The 17,727-nt window shown below is 42.4% G+C and overlaps 1 protein-coding gene across 12 annotated transcripts in view; it reads right to left on the bottom strand.

Annotated features, from left to right (window-relative positions):
* Window positions 1-17,727, bottom strand: part of LOC106588992 (focal adhesion kinase 1) — a 252,781-nt gene that overhangs the window by 120,907 nt on the left and 114,147 nt on the right. For all 12 annotated transcript variants that reach the window (XM_014178602.2, XM_014178603.2, XM_014178600.2 and 9 more), the window contains one exon: window positions 3,300-3,538. In XM_014178602.2, coding sequence (XP_014034077.2) covers window positions 3,300-3,506 — 207 coding nt within the window. In that variant the 5' untranslated portion in view covers window positions 3,507-3,538. The remainder of the gene's footprint in view (window positions 1-3,299; window positions 3,539-17,727) is intronic.

Below are 17,727 nucleotides of genomic sequence, written 5' to 3'. Positions count from 1 at the left end.
TAGCAGTAGTAGTAGTAGTAGTAATAGTAGTAGTAGTAGTAGTAGCAGCAGTAGTAGTAGTAGTAGTAGTAGTAGTAGTAGTAGTAGTAGCAGCAGTAGGAGTAGTAGTAGCAGCAATAGGAGTAGTAGCAGTAGTAGCAGCAGTCTGAGTAGTAGTAGTAGTAGCAGTAGTAGTAGTAGCAGCAGCAGTAGTAGCAGCAGTAGGAGTAGTAGTAGTAGCAGCAGTAGGAGTAGTAGCAGTAGTAGCTGCAGTCTGAGTAGTAGTAGTAGTAGTAGTAGTAGTAGTAGTAGTAGTAGCAGCAGCAGTAGTAGCAGCAATAGGAGTAGTAGTAGTAGTAGTAGTAGTAGTAGTAGTAGTAGTAGTAGCAGCAGCAGCAATAGCAGTAGTAGTAGTTGTAGCAGCAGCAGCAGTAGTAGTAGCAGCAGTAGGAGTAGTAGTAGTAGGAGTAGTAGTAGTAGCAGCAGCAGCAATAGCAGTAGTAGTAGCAACAGTAGCAGTAGTAGTAGCAACAGTAGTAGTAGTAGTAGCAACAGTAGTAGTAGTAGTAGCAGCAGTAGTTGAAGGTTATAGAGACAGAATCAGTCTGCTTACGTAAACAGTGTCTCTCATTAGCTTGTGAGAACAAGACAAACTGAACATGACAAATTCCCCATCACACAATATTAGGCTAAACACGATGACAGCCGCATCTATGATGATAAGACAGATTGTCTCTAACAAATAAGCAAATTTTACTACCCTTCCCTTGTTGTAAGGGTCCAAAAAGAAATCCCACTGGCGTATAGTCATGTGGATTCAGGAAATTAATATGGATGACTAATGTGCACTAGGCAGAGGGTTATTCATAGATATGCAATTACATTCCATGTTCTATATGTAATTCTACGGTGTTACTATGGAAGCAGCATCAACAGGATATCTGGGATAGGATGAGCCTGTATGGCTTGCAGCCCAAATGGCTCACTATTCCCAATCCCTATATAGTGCACTACTTTTGTCCAGAGCAGTGCACTCCGTAGGGAATAGGGTACCATTTGGGACACAGACTATAAGCAGATAGGCAGAGTGCTATTGATGTCGTATGAACAGGATATGTGTGATGGGATGGGGGGTCTTTGGAGACCAGCTCAGGAAATAGGAACATGTTTATTCTGGGATGGAACCAGGAAGAGAATGTGGATCCAACACACAACTTAACACAGACATCTGCTGACTGCACTGAGACCTATGCACCATGGCTGCCTCTCAAAAATGGCAACCTATTCCCTATTTAGTGCACTACTTTTAACCAGGCCCCATAGGGCTCTGGACAAAAGTAGTGCACTACATAAGGAATTGGGTGTAATTCGGCAGTTATTCCCTTGTTTCAATAGTTTTCTTTCTCTAGGAAATAAGAGATCTATGGGTTTATGTTAGGTGCCAGGAATCAATTTCCAGTTTCACATCACCACACACCTGAGACCACTGTCTGTGTCAGTGAGGGCAGGGAAAATGTACCCACATTTCTTTCAAATGTATTTTGTGTTTGCATAGCCTGGTTGTAGATCTGGTTGTGCTGTCTTGCCAACCCCTTTGGCATGCGTGACAATGAACGTAGGAGCTAAAATAAAGACAGCACAAACAGATCTGGGATCAGGCTAGGGTTTTCAAGACTCTACCTGAGGAAAGACAATGCTGGTCCCAGAGGGTCATAGTTCACACATGTTTAATTGTGTGCCCTACTGTATATGAGCTGTGTGAATGGTATTGTGTAATTAGCCAACTTTGAGGCCTCAGGTGCGCCTTATGTGAGACCTAGGTTGACTGCCACTAAAGATCACCGAGCTAAGGCACTGCAACGTCAGTTAAAAGAGAATCTGCAACATGTACTGATGAAGACACACACAGACCTCTGCCTTAGCGAACATGTGCAGATAGAGTCGGAGTGCAGTTAGACAGTTGCAGCGTAACCACACAACGATCACAGTACGGTTTTCCAATATGAAAAGCAACTAGGGATTGTGCTCTGAACTTTTACTAACATACAGCTATTGACAAACCAACAAGCTGCTGCATCACTGCTCTGATGTGCAACACTAATCAATAGTCTCTGTACAGCAGCAGCAGCTGGGTGATTCTCATGAAAGCAGTTTTAAACATTTATGTAGCAAATTGAGTTATAAAACCATGATGCACCTGCAAAAATCAACTATCATTCTGAGGATGTATAGTGTCTTATTTTAAATCATTTGTACATTTGCACCTGTATTTTGTATATTTTCACCCCAAATTTTAATTAAAGAAATGCATCCAGATTAAATTATTTTCATACAATTTTTCTTTAGAAAAACATAATTGATTTGAATGAAACTAAATATGTTGCTGTAGTTTGTCCATAAATCCTAAAAATACCTAGAGGAGTAGTAAATGTATTAAATGCTAAATTAATATATTCCCTTTTATGCCTTCAGAATGAGGTTCTTATCCTTAAACATCCCCTTTACCTCACTGAGCATTCTCATTACCGAAATGGATAAAAAGCTCAAATTGTGAAAAAGTTTGATGACATTTTATTATAATTTTATAATTTCATTAAAAAAAAAGAAAAAAAGACAGTGTTATGTTTAACTCAGGCCTTTTCATTAGGGGAGCAATGTAAAAAATAATAATATAGAAATTGTACAAACCCCCCATCTTGGCAGTGTAGAGACATTTCTGAATATTTAAGCCACTTTTCTGCAACTCTACAAATTTCTCCATGGACCTGAGAGAAATTGTTTCCATTTAAAAGCTAATTTCCTGTAATTCTACACATTTTTACCATGGCTAATGCTGTGTTCTTTTGCTTTAACGTAACAAAATCAATACTGCTAAATTCATTGTTTTTGGAATTTAAAATTCTCCCTGACTGTCTAGCTTTAATTTAGGTGATTGTTACCTCTCAGAGATTATATTACTCAAAAAATATATAGGTCCATTATCCATTACATGGCAGCAGTAACCGAAAAGTCGCTGGTTCGAATCTCCAAGCTGACTAAGTGAAAAATCTGTCAATGTGCCCTTGAGGAAGGCACCCTAATTGCTCCTGTAAATCGCTCTGGATAAGAGCGTCTGCTAAATGACTAAAATGTCAAATGTAAATGTAAAATGAGTTGCAGGTTAAAGCTGGGTCTACACTGATTGGCTCTAGTTCTGATGCAGGGTCAGATGCTGTTCCATCGTGTGTGATAATCAGATGCCAGACCTGTGATTAGTGACAACATCTACTTCAACTGAGTGGGTGTGTGACCCCTGTTGAGACATTTGCCGTCTGTCTTACCCTGACATCGGTGGCGTCCCCATGGCGGATGTTACTGGCCCATGTGCTGTGCTCGCTGTTGCTCTCGAAGTGATGGAAGACCTTCAGGACCCTGTCTGGAGCCCCAGGGGCTCGCTCGGTGGCCGTGCCTATGCCCGCGCTGAGGCGCGACTTGGCCCCCCCAGCCAGGGTGTGGTTGAGGTTGGGGTCCAGGTATGCTGTCGCCATGCCTTTGCTGTGCGCTAGGTGTCTGTCATATTCTGTAAGTGGAGAGAGAGAGAGATAGAGAGAAAAAACAACCGTAGAATTAGAATTCTTGCTATAATCATATGGGGAAACTCAAAATGGCCACCAGTTCAACCATTATGGCATCGTTGACTTGACTTGGAATCCCAGTTCTACTCATATTCATTCTATGGTTACACACTGGGTGATAACACAGTAGAAACATCACACATCATCCCTGAAATATAAAGCATGGGGAGTCAACATTTTCTCTCAACAACCTTGACTGAGCCTCTAATAATAATTTCTTTATGAATGAATTATGATAGAATTATGCGGCACGGTGAAAAATGTATCAGCAAGTTGAAGGTGTGAAAAAGGTTCATATTGCACAATGCAGCAAGGTGTGACAAAGTGTAACAGTCTTTCCTCACACTTCACATACTGAAAAGGAGCAGAGAACTCCACAGAAAACTATTAATTGACACACCACATCTCACTATAATAACATAATTACTTGACACACCACATTACTCATTATAATAACATAATTACTTGACACACCACAGCTCACTATAATATCAGTGGTACATCTGGAAGGGTGAATGCATCTGGAATCCTATTATCATAAGAGCAATGAGACATGCTATTGTGGTGGTCAGTCACATCTAGGTTCCTAATAGAATGCAGGCTGACAACTAGTGTGGAGCTGCAGTACCAGTCAAAAGTTTGGACACACCTACTCAGGTTTTTATTTATTATTTACTATTTTCTACATTGTAGAATAATAGTGAAACATCAAAACTATGAAATAACACATATGGAATCAGAAGTGTTAAACAAATCAAAATTCTTCAAAGTAGCCACCCTTTGCCTTGATGACAGCTTTGCACACTCTTGGCATTCTGTCAATCAGCTTCACGAGGAATGCTTTTCTAACTGTCTTGAAGGAGTTCCCACATATGCTGAGCACTTGTTGGCTGTTTTTCCTTCACCCTGCAGTCCAACTCATCCAAAACCATCTCAATTGGGCTGAAGTCGGGTGATTGTGGAGGCCAGGTCATCTGATGCAGCACCATCACTCTCCTTCTTGGTCAAATAGCCCTTACACAGCCTGGAGGTTTGTTTTGGGTCATTGTCCTGTTGAAAAACAAATGATAGTCCCACTAAGCGCAAACCAGATGGGATGGCATATCACTGCAGAATGCTGTGGTAGCCATGCTGGTTAAGGGTGCCTTGAATTCTAAATAAATCATGACAGTGTCACCAGCAAAGCACCCCCACACCTCCTCCTCCATGCTTCACGGTGGGAACCACACATGCGGAGATCATACTTCTCACAAAGACATGGCGGTTGGAACCAAAAACCTCAAATTTGGACTCATCAGACCAAAGGACACATTTACACCGGTCTAATGTCCATCGCTCATGTTTCTTGGCCCAAGCAAGTCTCTTCTTCTTATTGGTGTCCTTTAGTAGTGGTTTCTCTGCACCAATTCGACCATGAAGGACTGATTCACGCAGTCTACTCTGAACAGTTGATGTTGAGATGTGTCTGTTACTTGAACTCTGTGAAGCATTTATTTGGGCTGCAATTTCTAAGGCTGGTAACTCTAATGAACCTATCCTCTGCAGCAGAGGAAACTCTGGGTCTTAATTTCCTGTTGCGGTCCTCATGAGAGCCAGTTTCATCATAGCGCTTGATGGTTTTTGCGACTGCACTTGAAGAAACTTTAAAAGTTCTGGAAATTTTACAGATTGACTGACCTTCATATCTTTAAAAAATGATGGACTGTTGTTTCTCTTTGATTATTTGAGCTGTTCTTGCCATAATATGGTCTTGGTCTTTTACCAAATAGGGCTATTTTCTGTATACCAACCCTACCTCGTCACAACAAACGCATTAAGAAGGAAATAAATACCACAATTTAACTTTTAACAAGGCAAACCTGTTATTCTACAATATAGAAAATAGTAAAAATAAAGAAAAACCCTTGAATGAGTAGGTCCAAACGTTTGACTGGTACTGTACTTCAACTAGTGTGGAGCTGTTGGGGGATATACTCCAACTAGTGTGGAGCTGTTGGGGGAATATACTTCAACTAGTGTGGAGCTGTTGGGGGATATACTCCAACTAGTGTGGAGCTGTTGGGGGAATATACTCCAACTAGTGTGGAGCTGTTGGGGGAATATACTCCAACTAGTGTGGAGCTGTTGGGGGAATATACTCCAACTAGTGTGGAGCTGTTGGGGGGAATATACTCCAACTAGTGTGGAGCTGTTGGGGATATACTCCAACTAGTGTGGAGCTGTTGGGGGAATATACTCCAACTAGTGTGGAGCTGTTGGGGGAATATACTCCAACTAGTGTGGAGCTGTTGGGGGAATATACTCCAACTAGTGTGGAGCTGTTGGGGGAATATACTCCAACTAGTGTGGAGCTGTTGGGGGAATATACTTCAACTAGTGTGGAGCTGTTGGGGGATATACTCCAACTAGTGTGGAGCTGTTGGGGGGAATATACTCCAACTAGTGTGGAGCTGTTGGGGGAATATACTCCAACTAGTGTGGAGCTGTTGGGGGAATATACTCCAACTAGTGTGGAGCTGTTGGGGAATATACTCCAACTAGTGTGGAGCTGTTGGGGGGAATATACTCCAACTAGTGTGGAGCTGTTGGGGGAATATACTTCAACTAGTGTGGAGCTGTTGGGGGAATATACTCCAACTAGTGTGGAGCTGTTGGGGGAATATACTCCAACTAGTGTGGAGCTGTTGGGGGAATATACTTCAACTAGTGTGGAGCTGTTGGGGGAATATACTTCAACTAGTGTGGAGCTGTTGGGGGAATATACTTCAACTAGTGTGGAGCTGTTGGGGGAATATACTTCAACTAGTGTGGAGCTGTTGGGGGAATATACTTCAACTAGTGTGGAGCTGTTGGGTGAATATACTTCAACTAGTGTGGAGCTGTTGGGGGAATATACTACAACTAGTGTGGAGCTGTTGGGGGAATATTCTTCAACTAGTGTGGAGCTGTTGGGGGAATATACTACAACTAGTGTGGAGCTGTTGGGGGAATATACTTCAACTAGTGTGGAGCTGTGGGGGAATATACTTCAACTAGTGTGGAGCTGTTGGGTGAATATACTTCAACTAGTGTGGAGCTGTTGGGGGAATATACTACAACTAGTGTGGAGCTGTTGGGTGAAATATACTTCAACTAGTGTGGAGCTGTTGGGTGAATATACTTCAACTAGTGTGGAGCTGTTGGGGGAATATACTACAACTAGTGTGGAGCTGTTGGGGGAATATACTACAACTAGTGTGGAGCTGTTGGGGGAATATACTTCAACTAGTGTGGAGCTGTTGGGTGAATATACTTCAACTAGTGTGGAGCTGTTGGGGGAATATACTACATGTGCATTCAGCTTGTGTCAGCAGCACTGTTCCCTCTATGTGGCTGGAAAAGCCCAAAATAACCTCCCCTGTAGAAGTGAGAGTGCACCCACATAGTGACTAAGCACCGGTCGATGGAAAACAGGAGACTTCTACTGGATTTGGCCTCCAATGAAAGGCCACAGATACAAGGTTTAGCATGTGAGCTTTAAAGAGAGCTGCAGAGTTAAAAGATGTTTTCTTAATACATTTAAAAGGACTGTAATGGATACAAGGATTGGCAGCAGTGCAGTCCATTTGAGAACGGACGGTGGGCATTGCACCACAGCACTGGCTACGTTACGAAAACAGCAGGGGCACTAGCTTTAAGTGCACTGCTTTTATTTTTTCATCCTGGCGTCCACAGAGCCAAAGGCGCTAGTCAACAGTAAGTCACAGACAGTGTGCACTGCAGTACTGACTGAAACTGCTCTTTTTAATCAGTTCATCTCCCGGTCTGAGCTGGGGTCTGGCCTGTTACTTCAGACAGGGTACACACAGACACACAGGGCTGGGCTGTCAGATGCCTGGCCAGTATCAAATCAACACACACTAAGCTGAGCCGCTCTCTCTCCCTAGGGGCCAGGGTGGGCGTGTGTGTGTGTGTTTGGGGACGCGTGTGTGTGTGTGTGTGTGAGCAATATGGGGCACTAGATGTAATCTCTGCTACATTCCTGCTGGCCAGTGTGTTCTGTTTGTCCATGTTATTAACAGGCATTAGATGATGGTCTACATCCAGGGAACAGGAGGACCGAACATGCCCCTGTGGTGAGGCATCGCAGGACAGACCATTCACACACATTCAGCTGGTCACAGAGAGAAAGGTGGTTTACACTGGGGGGGTGGGGTGCAGAAAATCTAATATTATACTTAAAGTTTCATTTATTCGCACCAAAGAAACCAAGTGATAAACAACAACACAGATAAATGATATAAAATAAAAAAGACGTGCAGGTGTGGTTGGAAGCCCAAGCGGATTTATTTATTTATTTATATACTGTAAGTACCGAAATAAAAAAGGTTTGTTAAAACAGATACCCAAACCTACTAATTCTAAAAGTATAAATTAATGTATATGTAATCACGAAAAAAACGAATAGTATTTGTTTTGTCTAAATGTGTGTGTGCGCATGTGTGCAATAATTAGGCTATATGGAGGAGATTACTGAGTAGTTTGGTTCATCAGGCTGACCCCCAGTCTTCATGGAGGAGATTACTGAGTAGTTTGGTTCATCAGGCTGACCCCCAGTCTTCATGGAGGAGATTACTGAGTAGTTTGGTTCATCAGGCTGACCCTCAGTCTTCATGGAGGAGATTACTGAGTAGTTTGGTTCATCAGGCTGACCCCCAGTCTTCATGGAGGAGATTACTGAGTAGTTTGGTTCATCAGGCTGACCCCCAGTCTTCATGGAGGAGATTACTGAGTAGTTTGGTTCATCAGGCTGACCCCCAGTCTTCATGGAGGAGATTACTGAGTAGTTTGGTTCATCAGGCTGACCCCCAGTCTTCATGGAGGAGATTACTGAGTAGTTTGGTTCATCAGGCTGACCCCCAGTCTTCATGGAGGAGATTACTGAGTAGTTTGGTTCATCAGGCTGACCCCCAGTCTTCATGGAGGAGATTACTGAGTAGTTTGGTTCATCAGGCTGACCCTCAGTCTTCATGGAGGAGATTACTGAGTAGTTTGGTTCATCAGGCTGACCCCCAGTCTTCATGGAGGAGATTACTGAGTAGTTTGGTTCATCAGGCTGACCCCCAGTCTTCATGGAGGAGATTACTGAGTAGTTTGGTTCATCAGGCTGACCCTCAGTCTTCATGGAGGAGATTACTGAGTAGTTTGGTTCATCAGGCTGATCTCCAGTCTTCACTTGAAGTTATTGAGGGATGTTTTGGCAATGTGAAGATAAGAATTCCAGAGTATGGTACCTCTGTATCTGATAGAGAATTGACTATGTGAGGCATGGCAGTGGGCAGGGTAAAGGTTATCACAGTGTCTTGTGTTATATAGATGGACTTCAGAATTAACCTGGAAGAATCCATTGAAGGGTTTAGGTAAACTGACTGGGAGATATGAGTATTTGTAGATGAAAGTGCATCATTGGCAAAAATTAATGTCTTAAATAGACAAGATATTGAGTTTCTTAAACAAAGTTGCAGATGGAGACAGGTAATTAGCGGAGGTTGCTAGTCTTGCAAATGTATTTTGTGATGAGTTATTTGTGTAGGTAGGAAGCATACGTATTGGCCCAGACAATATTACAGTAAAAATTAGATATGGGTCAATTAAGCTATAGTATAGAGTTGAGAAGCAAGCCTGATGAACCAAACGACTAACTTTTCTGATGATACCAGATTTCATCACTTTGCTGCAGACAAATTGAATATGATCTTTCCAGGATAGGATTTCATCAATTAGATCTCAGAGGAATCTAGTGGACATGACTTGTTCAATTTCATTCCCACCAATTGAGATTCTGGCTCTTTTGTTTTATACAATATTTATTATTCTTACTAGTGAATGCAATAAAGTTACATTTAACATTTAAAGATTATTTATTTATTTGGAACCATTCAGAAAATTTGGCCATGCCTGAGATGAATTCATCAACCAGTGAATCAAAATTCTTATGTGATAAAATCTAATTGGTATCATCAGCTAAGAGAATGGGAGGTAGAAGACACAGCAGCTAAGAGAATGGGAGTTACAGTAGAAGACACAGCAGCTAAGAGAATGGGAGTTACAGTAGAAGACACAGCAGCTAAGAGAACGGGAGTTAGAGTAGAAGACACAGCAGCTAAGAGAATGGAGGTAGAAGACACAGCAGCTAAGACAATGGGAGTTACAGTAGAAGACACAGCAGCTAAGAGAATGGGAGTTACAGTAGAAGACACAGCAGCTAAGAGAATGGGAGTTACAGTAGAAGACACAGCAGCTAAGAGAACGGGAGTTACAGTAGCAGACACAGCAGCTAAGAGAACGGGAGTTACAGTAGAAGACACAGCAGCTATGAGAACGGGAGTTACAGTAGAAGACACAGCAGCTAAGAGAATGGGAGTTACAGTAGAAGACACAGCAGCTAAGAGAACGGGAGTTACAGTAGAAGACACAGCAGCTAAGAGAACGGGAGTTACAGTAGAAGACACAGCAGCTAAGAGAACGGGAGTTACAGTAGAAGACACAGCAGCTAAGAGAACGGGAGTTACAGTAGAAGACACAGCAGCTAAGAGAACGGGAGTTACAGTAGAAGACACAGCAGCTAAGAGAACGGGAGTTACAGTAGAAGACACAGCAGCTAAGAGAATGGGAGTTACAGTAGAAGAGACAGCAGCTAAGAGAATGGGAGTTACAGTAGAAGACACAGCAGCTAAGAGAATGGAGGTAGAAGACACAGCAGCTAAGAGAACGGGAGTTACAGTAGAAGACACAGCAGCTAAGACAATGGGAGTTACAGTAGAAGACACAGCAGCTAAGAGAATGGGAGTTACAGTAGAAGACACAGCAGCTAAGAGAATGGGAGTTACAGTAGAAGACACAGCAGCTAAGAGAATGGGAGTTACAGTAGAAGACACAGCAGCTAAGAGAACGGGAGTTACAGTAGAAGACACAGCAGCTAAGAGAATGGGAGTTACAGTAGAAGACACAGCAGCTAAGAGAATGGAGGTAGAAGACACAGCAGCTAAGAGAATGGGAGTTACAGTAGAAGACACAGCAGCTAAGAGAATGGGAGTTACAGTAGAAGACACAGCAGCTAAGAGAATGGAGGTAGAAGACACAGCAGCTAAGAGAATGGGAGTTACAGTAGAAGACACAGCAGCTAAGAGAATGGGAGTTACAGTAGAAGACACAGCAGCTAAGAGAATGGAGGTAGAAGACACAGCAGCTAAGAGAATGGGAGTTACAGTAGAAGACACAGCAGCTAAGAGAATGGGAGTTACAGTAGAAGACACAGCAGCTAAGAGAATGGGAGTTACAGTAGAAGACACAGCAACTAAGAGAACGGGAGTTACAGTAGAAGACACAGCAGCTAAGAGAATGGAGGTAGAAGACACAGCAACTAAGAGAACGGGAGTTACAGTAGAAGACACAGCAGCTAAGAGAATGGGAGTTACAGTAGAAGACACAGCAGCTAAGAGAACGGGAGTTACAGTAGAAGACACAGCAGCTAAGACAATGGGAGTTACAGTAGAAGACACAGCAGCTAAGAGAACGGGAGTTACAGTAGAAGACACAGCAGCTAAGAGAATGGGAGTTACAGTAGAAGACACAGCAACTAAGAGAACGGGAGTTACAGTAGAAGACACAGCAGCTAAGACAATGGGAGTTACAGTAGAAGACACAGCAGCTAAGAGAATGGGAGTTACAGTAGCAGACACAGCAGCTAAGAGAACGGGAGTTACAGTAGAAGACACAGCAGCTAAGAGAATGGGAGTTACAGTAGAAGACACAGCAACTAAGAGAACGGGAGTTACAGTAGAAGACACAGCAGCTAAGACAATGGGAGTTACAGTAGAAGACACAGCAGCTAAGAGAATGGGAGGTAGAAGACACAGCAGCTAAGAGAACGGGAGTTACAGTAGAAGACACAGCAGCTAAGAGAACGGGAGTTACAGTAGAAGACACAGCAGCTAAGACAATGGGAGTTACAGTAGAAGACACAGCAGCTAAGAGAATGGGAGTTACAGTAGAAGACACAGCAGCTAAGAGAACGGGAGTTACAGTAGAAGACACAGCAGCTATGAGAACGGGAGTTACAGTAGAAGACACAGCAGCTAAGTCATTGATATAGATTAGGAATTGCAGCTAGATTTTTAGGAAGACTGCAAATGTTCAAATTAAAGGTAGAAAATTAGCTTGTCTTGGAATAAGATAAGCAATATAACAACCTGCATAGTAGTTTAACATTATAGTAATCACAAGTGATAGACTTATCTCCGGTACATTTCAGGAAATTTGAATCTGGATCAACACAATCATTATATTTATTGTTGGCTTCATTAATATCTAATGGGTTAAAGACCATGTTATCAGAGTTGATATCCTTGGCTTCATTAATATCTAATGGGTTAAAGACCATGTTATCAGGGTTGATATCCTTGGCTTCATTAATATCTAACGGGTTAAAGACCATGTTATCAGGATTGATATCCTTGGCTTCATTAATATCTAATGGGTTAAAGACCATGTTATCAGGATTGATATCCTTGGCTTCATTAATATCTAATGGGTTAAAGACCATGTTATCAGGGTTGATATCCTTGGCTTCATTAATATCTAACGGGTTAAAGACCATGTTATCAGGGTTGATATCCTTGGCTTCATTAATATCTAATGGGTTAAAGACCATGTTATCAGGGTTGATATCCTTGGCTTCATTAATATCTAATGGGTTAAAGACCATGTTATCAGGGTTGATATCCTTGGCTTCATTAATATCTAATGGGTTAAAGACCATGTTATCAGGGTTGATATCCTTGGCTTCATTAATATCTAACGGGTTAAAGACCATGTTATCAGGATTGATATCCTTGGCTTCATTAATATCTAACGGGTTAAAGACCATGTTGTCAGGGTTGATATCCTTGGCTTCATTAATATCTAATGGGTTAAAGACCATGTTATCAGGGTTGATATCCTTGGCTTCATTAATATCTAACGGGTTAAAGACCATGTTATCAGGGTTGATATCCTTGGCTTCATTAATATCTAATGGGTTAAAGACCATGTTATCAGGATTGATATCCTTGGCTTCATTAATATCTAATGGGTTAAAGACCATGTTGTCAGGGTTGATATCCTTGGCTTCATTAATATCTAACGGGTTAAAGACCATGTTATCAGGGTTGATATCCTTGGCTTCATTAATATCTAATGGGTTAAAGACCATGTTGTCAGGGTTGATATCCTTGGCTTCATTAATATCTAATGGGTTAAAGACCATGTTATCAGGATTGATATCCTGCCCAACTAAGAGAGATACACAGTGGGAATCATCCAGAGAGTGGAAAGGAAACAGAAATGCATGCCTCAAATGTCCAATACAACCACACACAGGTGTTCGTTTGATCAATGGGGTGCACTTCCTATGGAAGCCACATTGACATAGTCCACATAACACCACTGAAGACTATAAGAACAGTGTGTTTTAGGTCACGAGGTTAGGTGAAACACATGAACAAAGTAGAATGTGTGTGTGTGTGTGTGTGTGTGTGTGTGTGGTGTGTGTGTGTGTGTGTGTGTGTGTGTGTGTGTGTGTGTGTGTGTGTGTGTGTGTGTGTGTGTGTCAGTTGACTATAGAGGAGTCATTTGCCATAGGCCTACAAGAGGCGGGGTGAACGACCAGCTGATCATACTTCAGGTATGCGATGTTACTTTTCTTCTGTTCTTCAATTAGTCATGGCAGCAGTTCCTTTCTTTTGATGTTTACCTTTTCAGAGAAGTCTAAATTGATGAAGATTTTGGTTCCCTTCAGGCACTCCTGAGAATCTCCTCCTTGTCTTTGAACCTCAGCAGTTTCACCACTATAGATCTGGGCCATACATTGGGGAAGAAATTGCCATTGCTATGCACCCTCTCCATCTCCATGAGCTTAGGATCCAGTGTGAGTTGATCTGGCCTTCTCCATCTCCATGAGTTTAGGATCCAGTGTGAGTTGATCTGGTCCCTCTCCATCTCCATGAGTTTAGGATCCAGTGTGAGTTGATCTGGCCTTCTCCATCTCCATGAGTTTAGGATCCAGTGTGAGTTGATCTGGCCTTCTCCATCTCCATGAGTTTAGGATCCAGTGTGAGTTGATCTGGCCTTCTCCATCTCTGTGAGTTTAGGATCCAGTGTGAGTTGATCTGGCCTTCTCCATCTCTGTGAGTTTAGGATCCAGTGTGAGTTGATCTGGCCCTCTCCATCTCCATGAGTTTAGGATCCAGTTTGTGATGATCTGGCCCTCTCCATCTCCATGAGTTTAGGATCCAGTGTGAGTTGATCTGGCCCTCTCCATCTCCATGAGTTTAGGATCCAGTTTGTGATGATCTGGCCCTCTCCATCTCCATGAGTTTAGGATCCAGTGTGAGTTGATCTGGCCCTCTCCATCTCCAATTTGTGATGATCTGCCAGGAGTTTCTTGACCTTGACTTCTGTGTCATGCCGAGTTTCAGTCTTTACATCCTCAATTCCATCAATTAAATTGTTATTGCGCCTCGATTGGTTTTTCGAGGTAGTCTCCTTTGGGAAGAGTGCTTGTCAAGTGTTAGGAAAATTGTGAAACCCTCAGACATGGTTTTGAATACGGTCTGGCTGGTGACATTCACACCCTTTAGATCCTACGCTGTGTCCTACGCTGTGTCCTACGCTGTGTACAAACTGTGTTTAAATTTCATTACATCCTTAAACAGATCATCAATCCTTTTGTTGGTAGAATCCATAAAGAGTTACAGGAAGGACTTCAAAGTAATTTTCCTGCTGATCTATTAGACGTTTATAGAACTCTTTGTTAAACCGGTAGTTCATGAAGTGTAGTGCCTGATACGTCCATTCCTCTTCCGCATTGAGATTTGCAGCGTTTTTCTGTCTAATATTGGCCATGCTGCTTGTTGTGAGCTAAAATGAGCACAACCCGCTGGCCAAAAACAAGCCCCGCCAGTGAAATGGCAAACACACATAAGCCACACAGACTTGATCACACATGCACCAGTACGATAAACAGAGAAGGATCCTGGCTGCACTTTACTAAACGAGCGCGAGATCACTAACTAGTTAGTGCTGTGGATACAAGCAGTATGCGGGGCAGTAAGCCAAAACACCGGTCAAAGATGCTTGGGAAAATCAGTGGTACGAGCATTCACTTACCCATGGAACGAGCAGCGTTCACTTACCCATGGAACGAGCAACGTGAACGAGCAATACCTGACTAAGGGGGGAGGGGGCGGTCAAATTGCCACAGGCACTGATCACTGCACCTTGGTCTCATTAGCTGGCCTAAAATAGCAGTGTCTCTCCAAAAGGGTCCACATGCAACGTACAGTATGCATTCAGTCACACAAAGACTAACACACACACAGCTGACATCTGTGGCTAGCTGGCTTTATGTAGCGATCACAATGACCCAAGCCAGATTAATCATACCTACACTACCCCAGCCAGATTAATCCTATCTACACTACCCATGCCAGATTAATCCTATCTACACTACCCCAGCCAGATTAATCATATCTACACTACCCCAGCCAGATTAATCCTATCTACACTACCCCAGCCAGATTAATTATATCTACACTACCCCAGCCAGATTAATCATATCTACACTACCCCAGCCAGATTAATTATATCTACACTACCCCAGCCAGATTAATTATATCTACACTACCCCAGCCAGTTTAATTATATCTACACTACCCCAGCCAGATTAATCCTATCTACACTACCCCAGCCAGATTAATCCTATCTACACTACCCCAGCCAGATTAATCATATCTACACTACCCCAGCCAGATTAATCATATCTACACTACCCCAGCCAGATTAATTATATCTACACTACCCCAGCCAGATTAATTATATCTACACTACCCCAGCCAGATTAATCATATCTACACTACCCCAGCCAGATTAATTATATCTACACTACCCCAGCCAGTTTAATCATATCTACACTACCCCAGCCAGATTAATTATATCTACACTACCCCAGCCAGATTAATTATATCTACACTACCCCAGCCAGATTAATTATATCTACACTACCCCAGCCAGATTAATCATATCTACACTACCCCAGCCAGATTAATCATATCTACACTACCCCAGCCAGTTTAATCATATCTACACTACCCCAGCCAGATTAATTATATCTACACTACCCCAGCCAGATGAATCATATCTACACTACCCCAGCCAGTTTAATCATATCTACACTACCCCAGCCAGATTAATCATATCTACACTACCCCAGCCAGTTTAATCATATCTACACTACCCCAGCCAGATGAATCATATCTACACTACCCCAGCCAGTTTAATTATATCTACACTACCCCAGCCAGTTTAATCCTATCTACACTACCCCAGCCAGTTTAATCCTATCTACACTACCCCAGCCAGATTAATCATATCTACACTACCCCAGCCAGTTTAATCCTATCTACACTATCCCAGCCAGATTAATCATATCTACACTACCCCAGCAAGATTAATCATATCTACACTACCCCAGCCAGTTTAATCATATCTACACTACCCCAGCCAGTTTAATGATATCTACACTACCCCAGCCAGATTAATTATATCTACACTACCCCAGCCAGTTTAATCCTATCTACACTACCCCAGCCAGTTTAATCCTATCTAATTATATCTACACTACCCCAGCCAGATTAATTATATCTACACTACCCCAGCCAGTTTAATCCTATCTACACTACCCCAGCCAGTTTAATCCTATCTACACTACCCCAGCCAGTTTAATCATATCTACACTACCCCAGCCAGTTTAATCATATCTACACTACCCCAGCCAGATTAATCATATCTACACTACCCCAGCCAGTTTAATCATATCTACACTACCCCAGCCAGATTAATCATATCTACACTACCCCAGCCAGTTTAATCATATCTACACTACCCCAGCCAGTTTAATTATATCTACACTACCCCAGCCAGTTTAATCATATCTACACTACCCCAGCCAGATTAATCATATCTACACTACCCCAGCCAGTTTAATCATATCTACACTACCCCAGCCAGTTTAATTATATCTACACTACCCCAGCCAGTTTAATCATATCTACACTACCCCAGCCAGTTTAATTATATCTACACTACCCCAGCCAGTTTAATTATATCTACACTACCCCAGCCAGTTTAATCATATCTACACTACCCCAGCCAATTTAATCATATCTACACTACCCCAGCCAGATTAATCATATCTACACTACCCCAGCCAGTTTAATCATATCTACACTACCCCAGCCAGTTTAATCATATCTACACTACCCCAGCCAGTTTAATCATATCTACACTACCCCAGCCAGATTAATCATATCTACACTACCCCAGCCAGTTTAATCCTATCTACACTACCCCAGCCAGTTTAATCATATCTACACTACCCCAGTCTCAGAATAAAGTATGCTTATAGGATGTCATACTGGTCACAATCCCCATGTCACTGTATCTGATAGGTGCAAAATAACTAATGATCAGGTAAGAGGTAGCTATGTAGTCATGACAACAGCAGTTGTACGGGCCCAGCATAAACACGGCCCATAATCTCCCTGAGCTGCACTACATCAAACCTAGCCAATCACACCCCCCCCAACCCTGGACCAGGAAGGGAAACATCACATTTACACAGTGAAATGCATACAGTAGCAGTAACAGACCGCCATCTAATTCAGAGTAAAGAGAGCAACAACATCCTTACATGAAGGCAACAGCCACCATGAAAACAACAACCAATTTAATTGATCCCATCTAACAATTACACAGTCAGATCAAATGTGAAAACGCAAACAAACTGGAAACCTAAGACCGACACACAAGCAACTATGTCACCTGAGAATCTTTCGTTTTTCAGTCCTCCTTTCTTTCTTTCTTTTCTGTCCGCTTTTCCTTCTCCTTCTCCCTTTTGTCTTTTCCTTCTCCTTCTCTCTTTTCTCTCTTCTCCTCCCTCTCTTTTCTCTCTTCTCCTCCCTCTCTTTTCTCTCTTCTCCTCCCTCTCTTTTCTCTCTTCTCCTCCCTCTCTTTTCTCTGTTTTCCTTCCTCTCTTTTCTCTCTTCTCTTTCCTATC

The sequence above is a fragment of the Salmo salar genome, chromosome ssa27, assembly GCF_905237065.1.
Source record: "Salmo salar chromosome ssa27, Ssal_v3.1, whole genome shotgun sequence".
In the NCBI taxonomy this organism is placed as follows: domain Eukaryota; kingdom Metazoa; phylum Chordata; class Actinopteri; order Salmoniformes; family Salmonidae; genus Salmo; species Salmo salar.
Note: the sequence above shows the minus strand (reverse complement) of the source record. Positions and strands in the feature narration are given on the sequence as shown.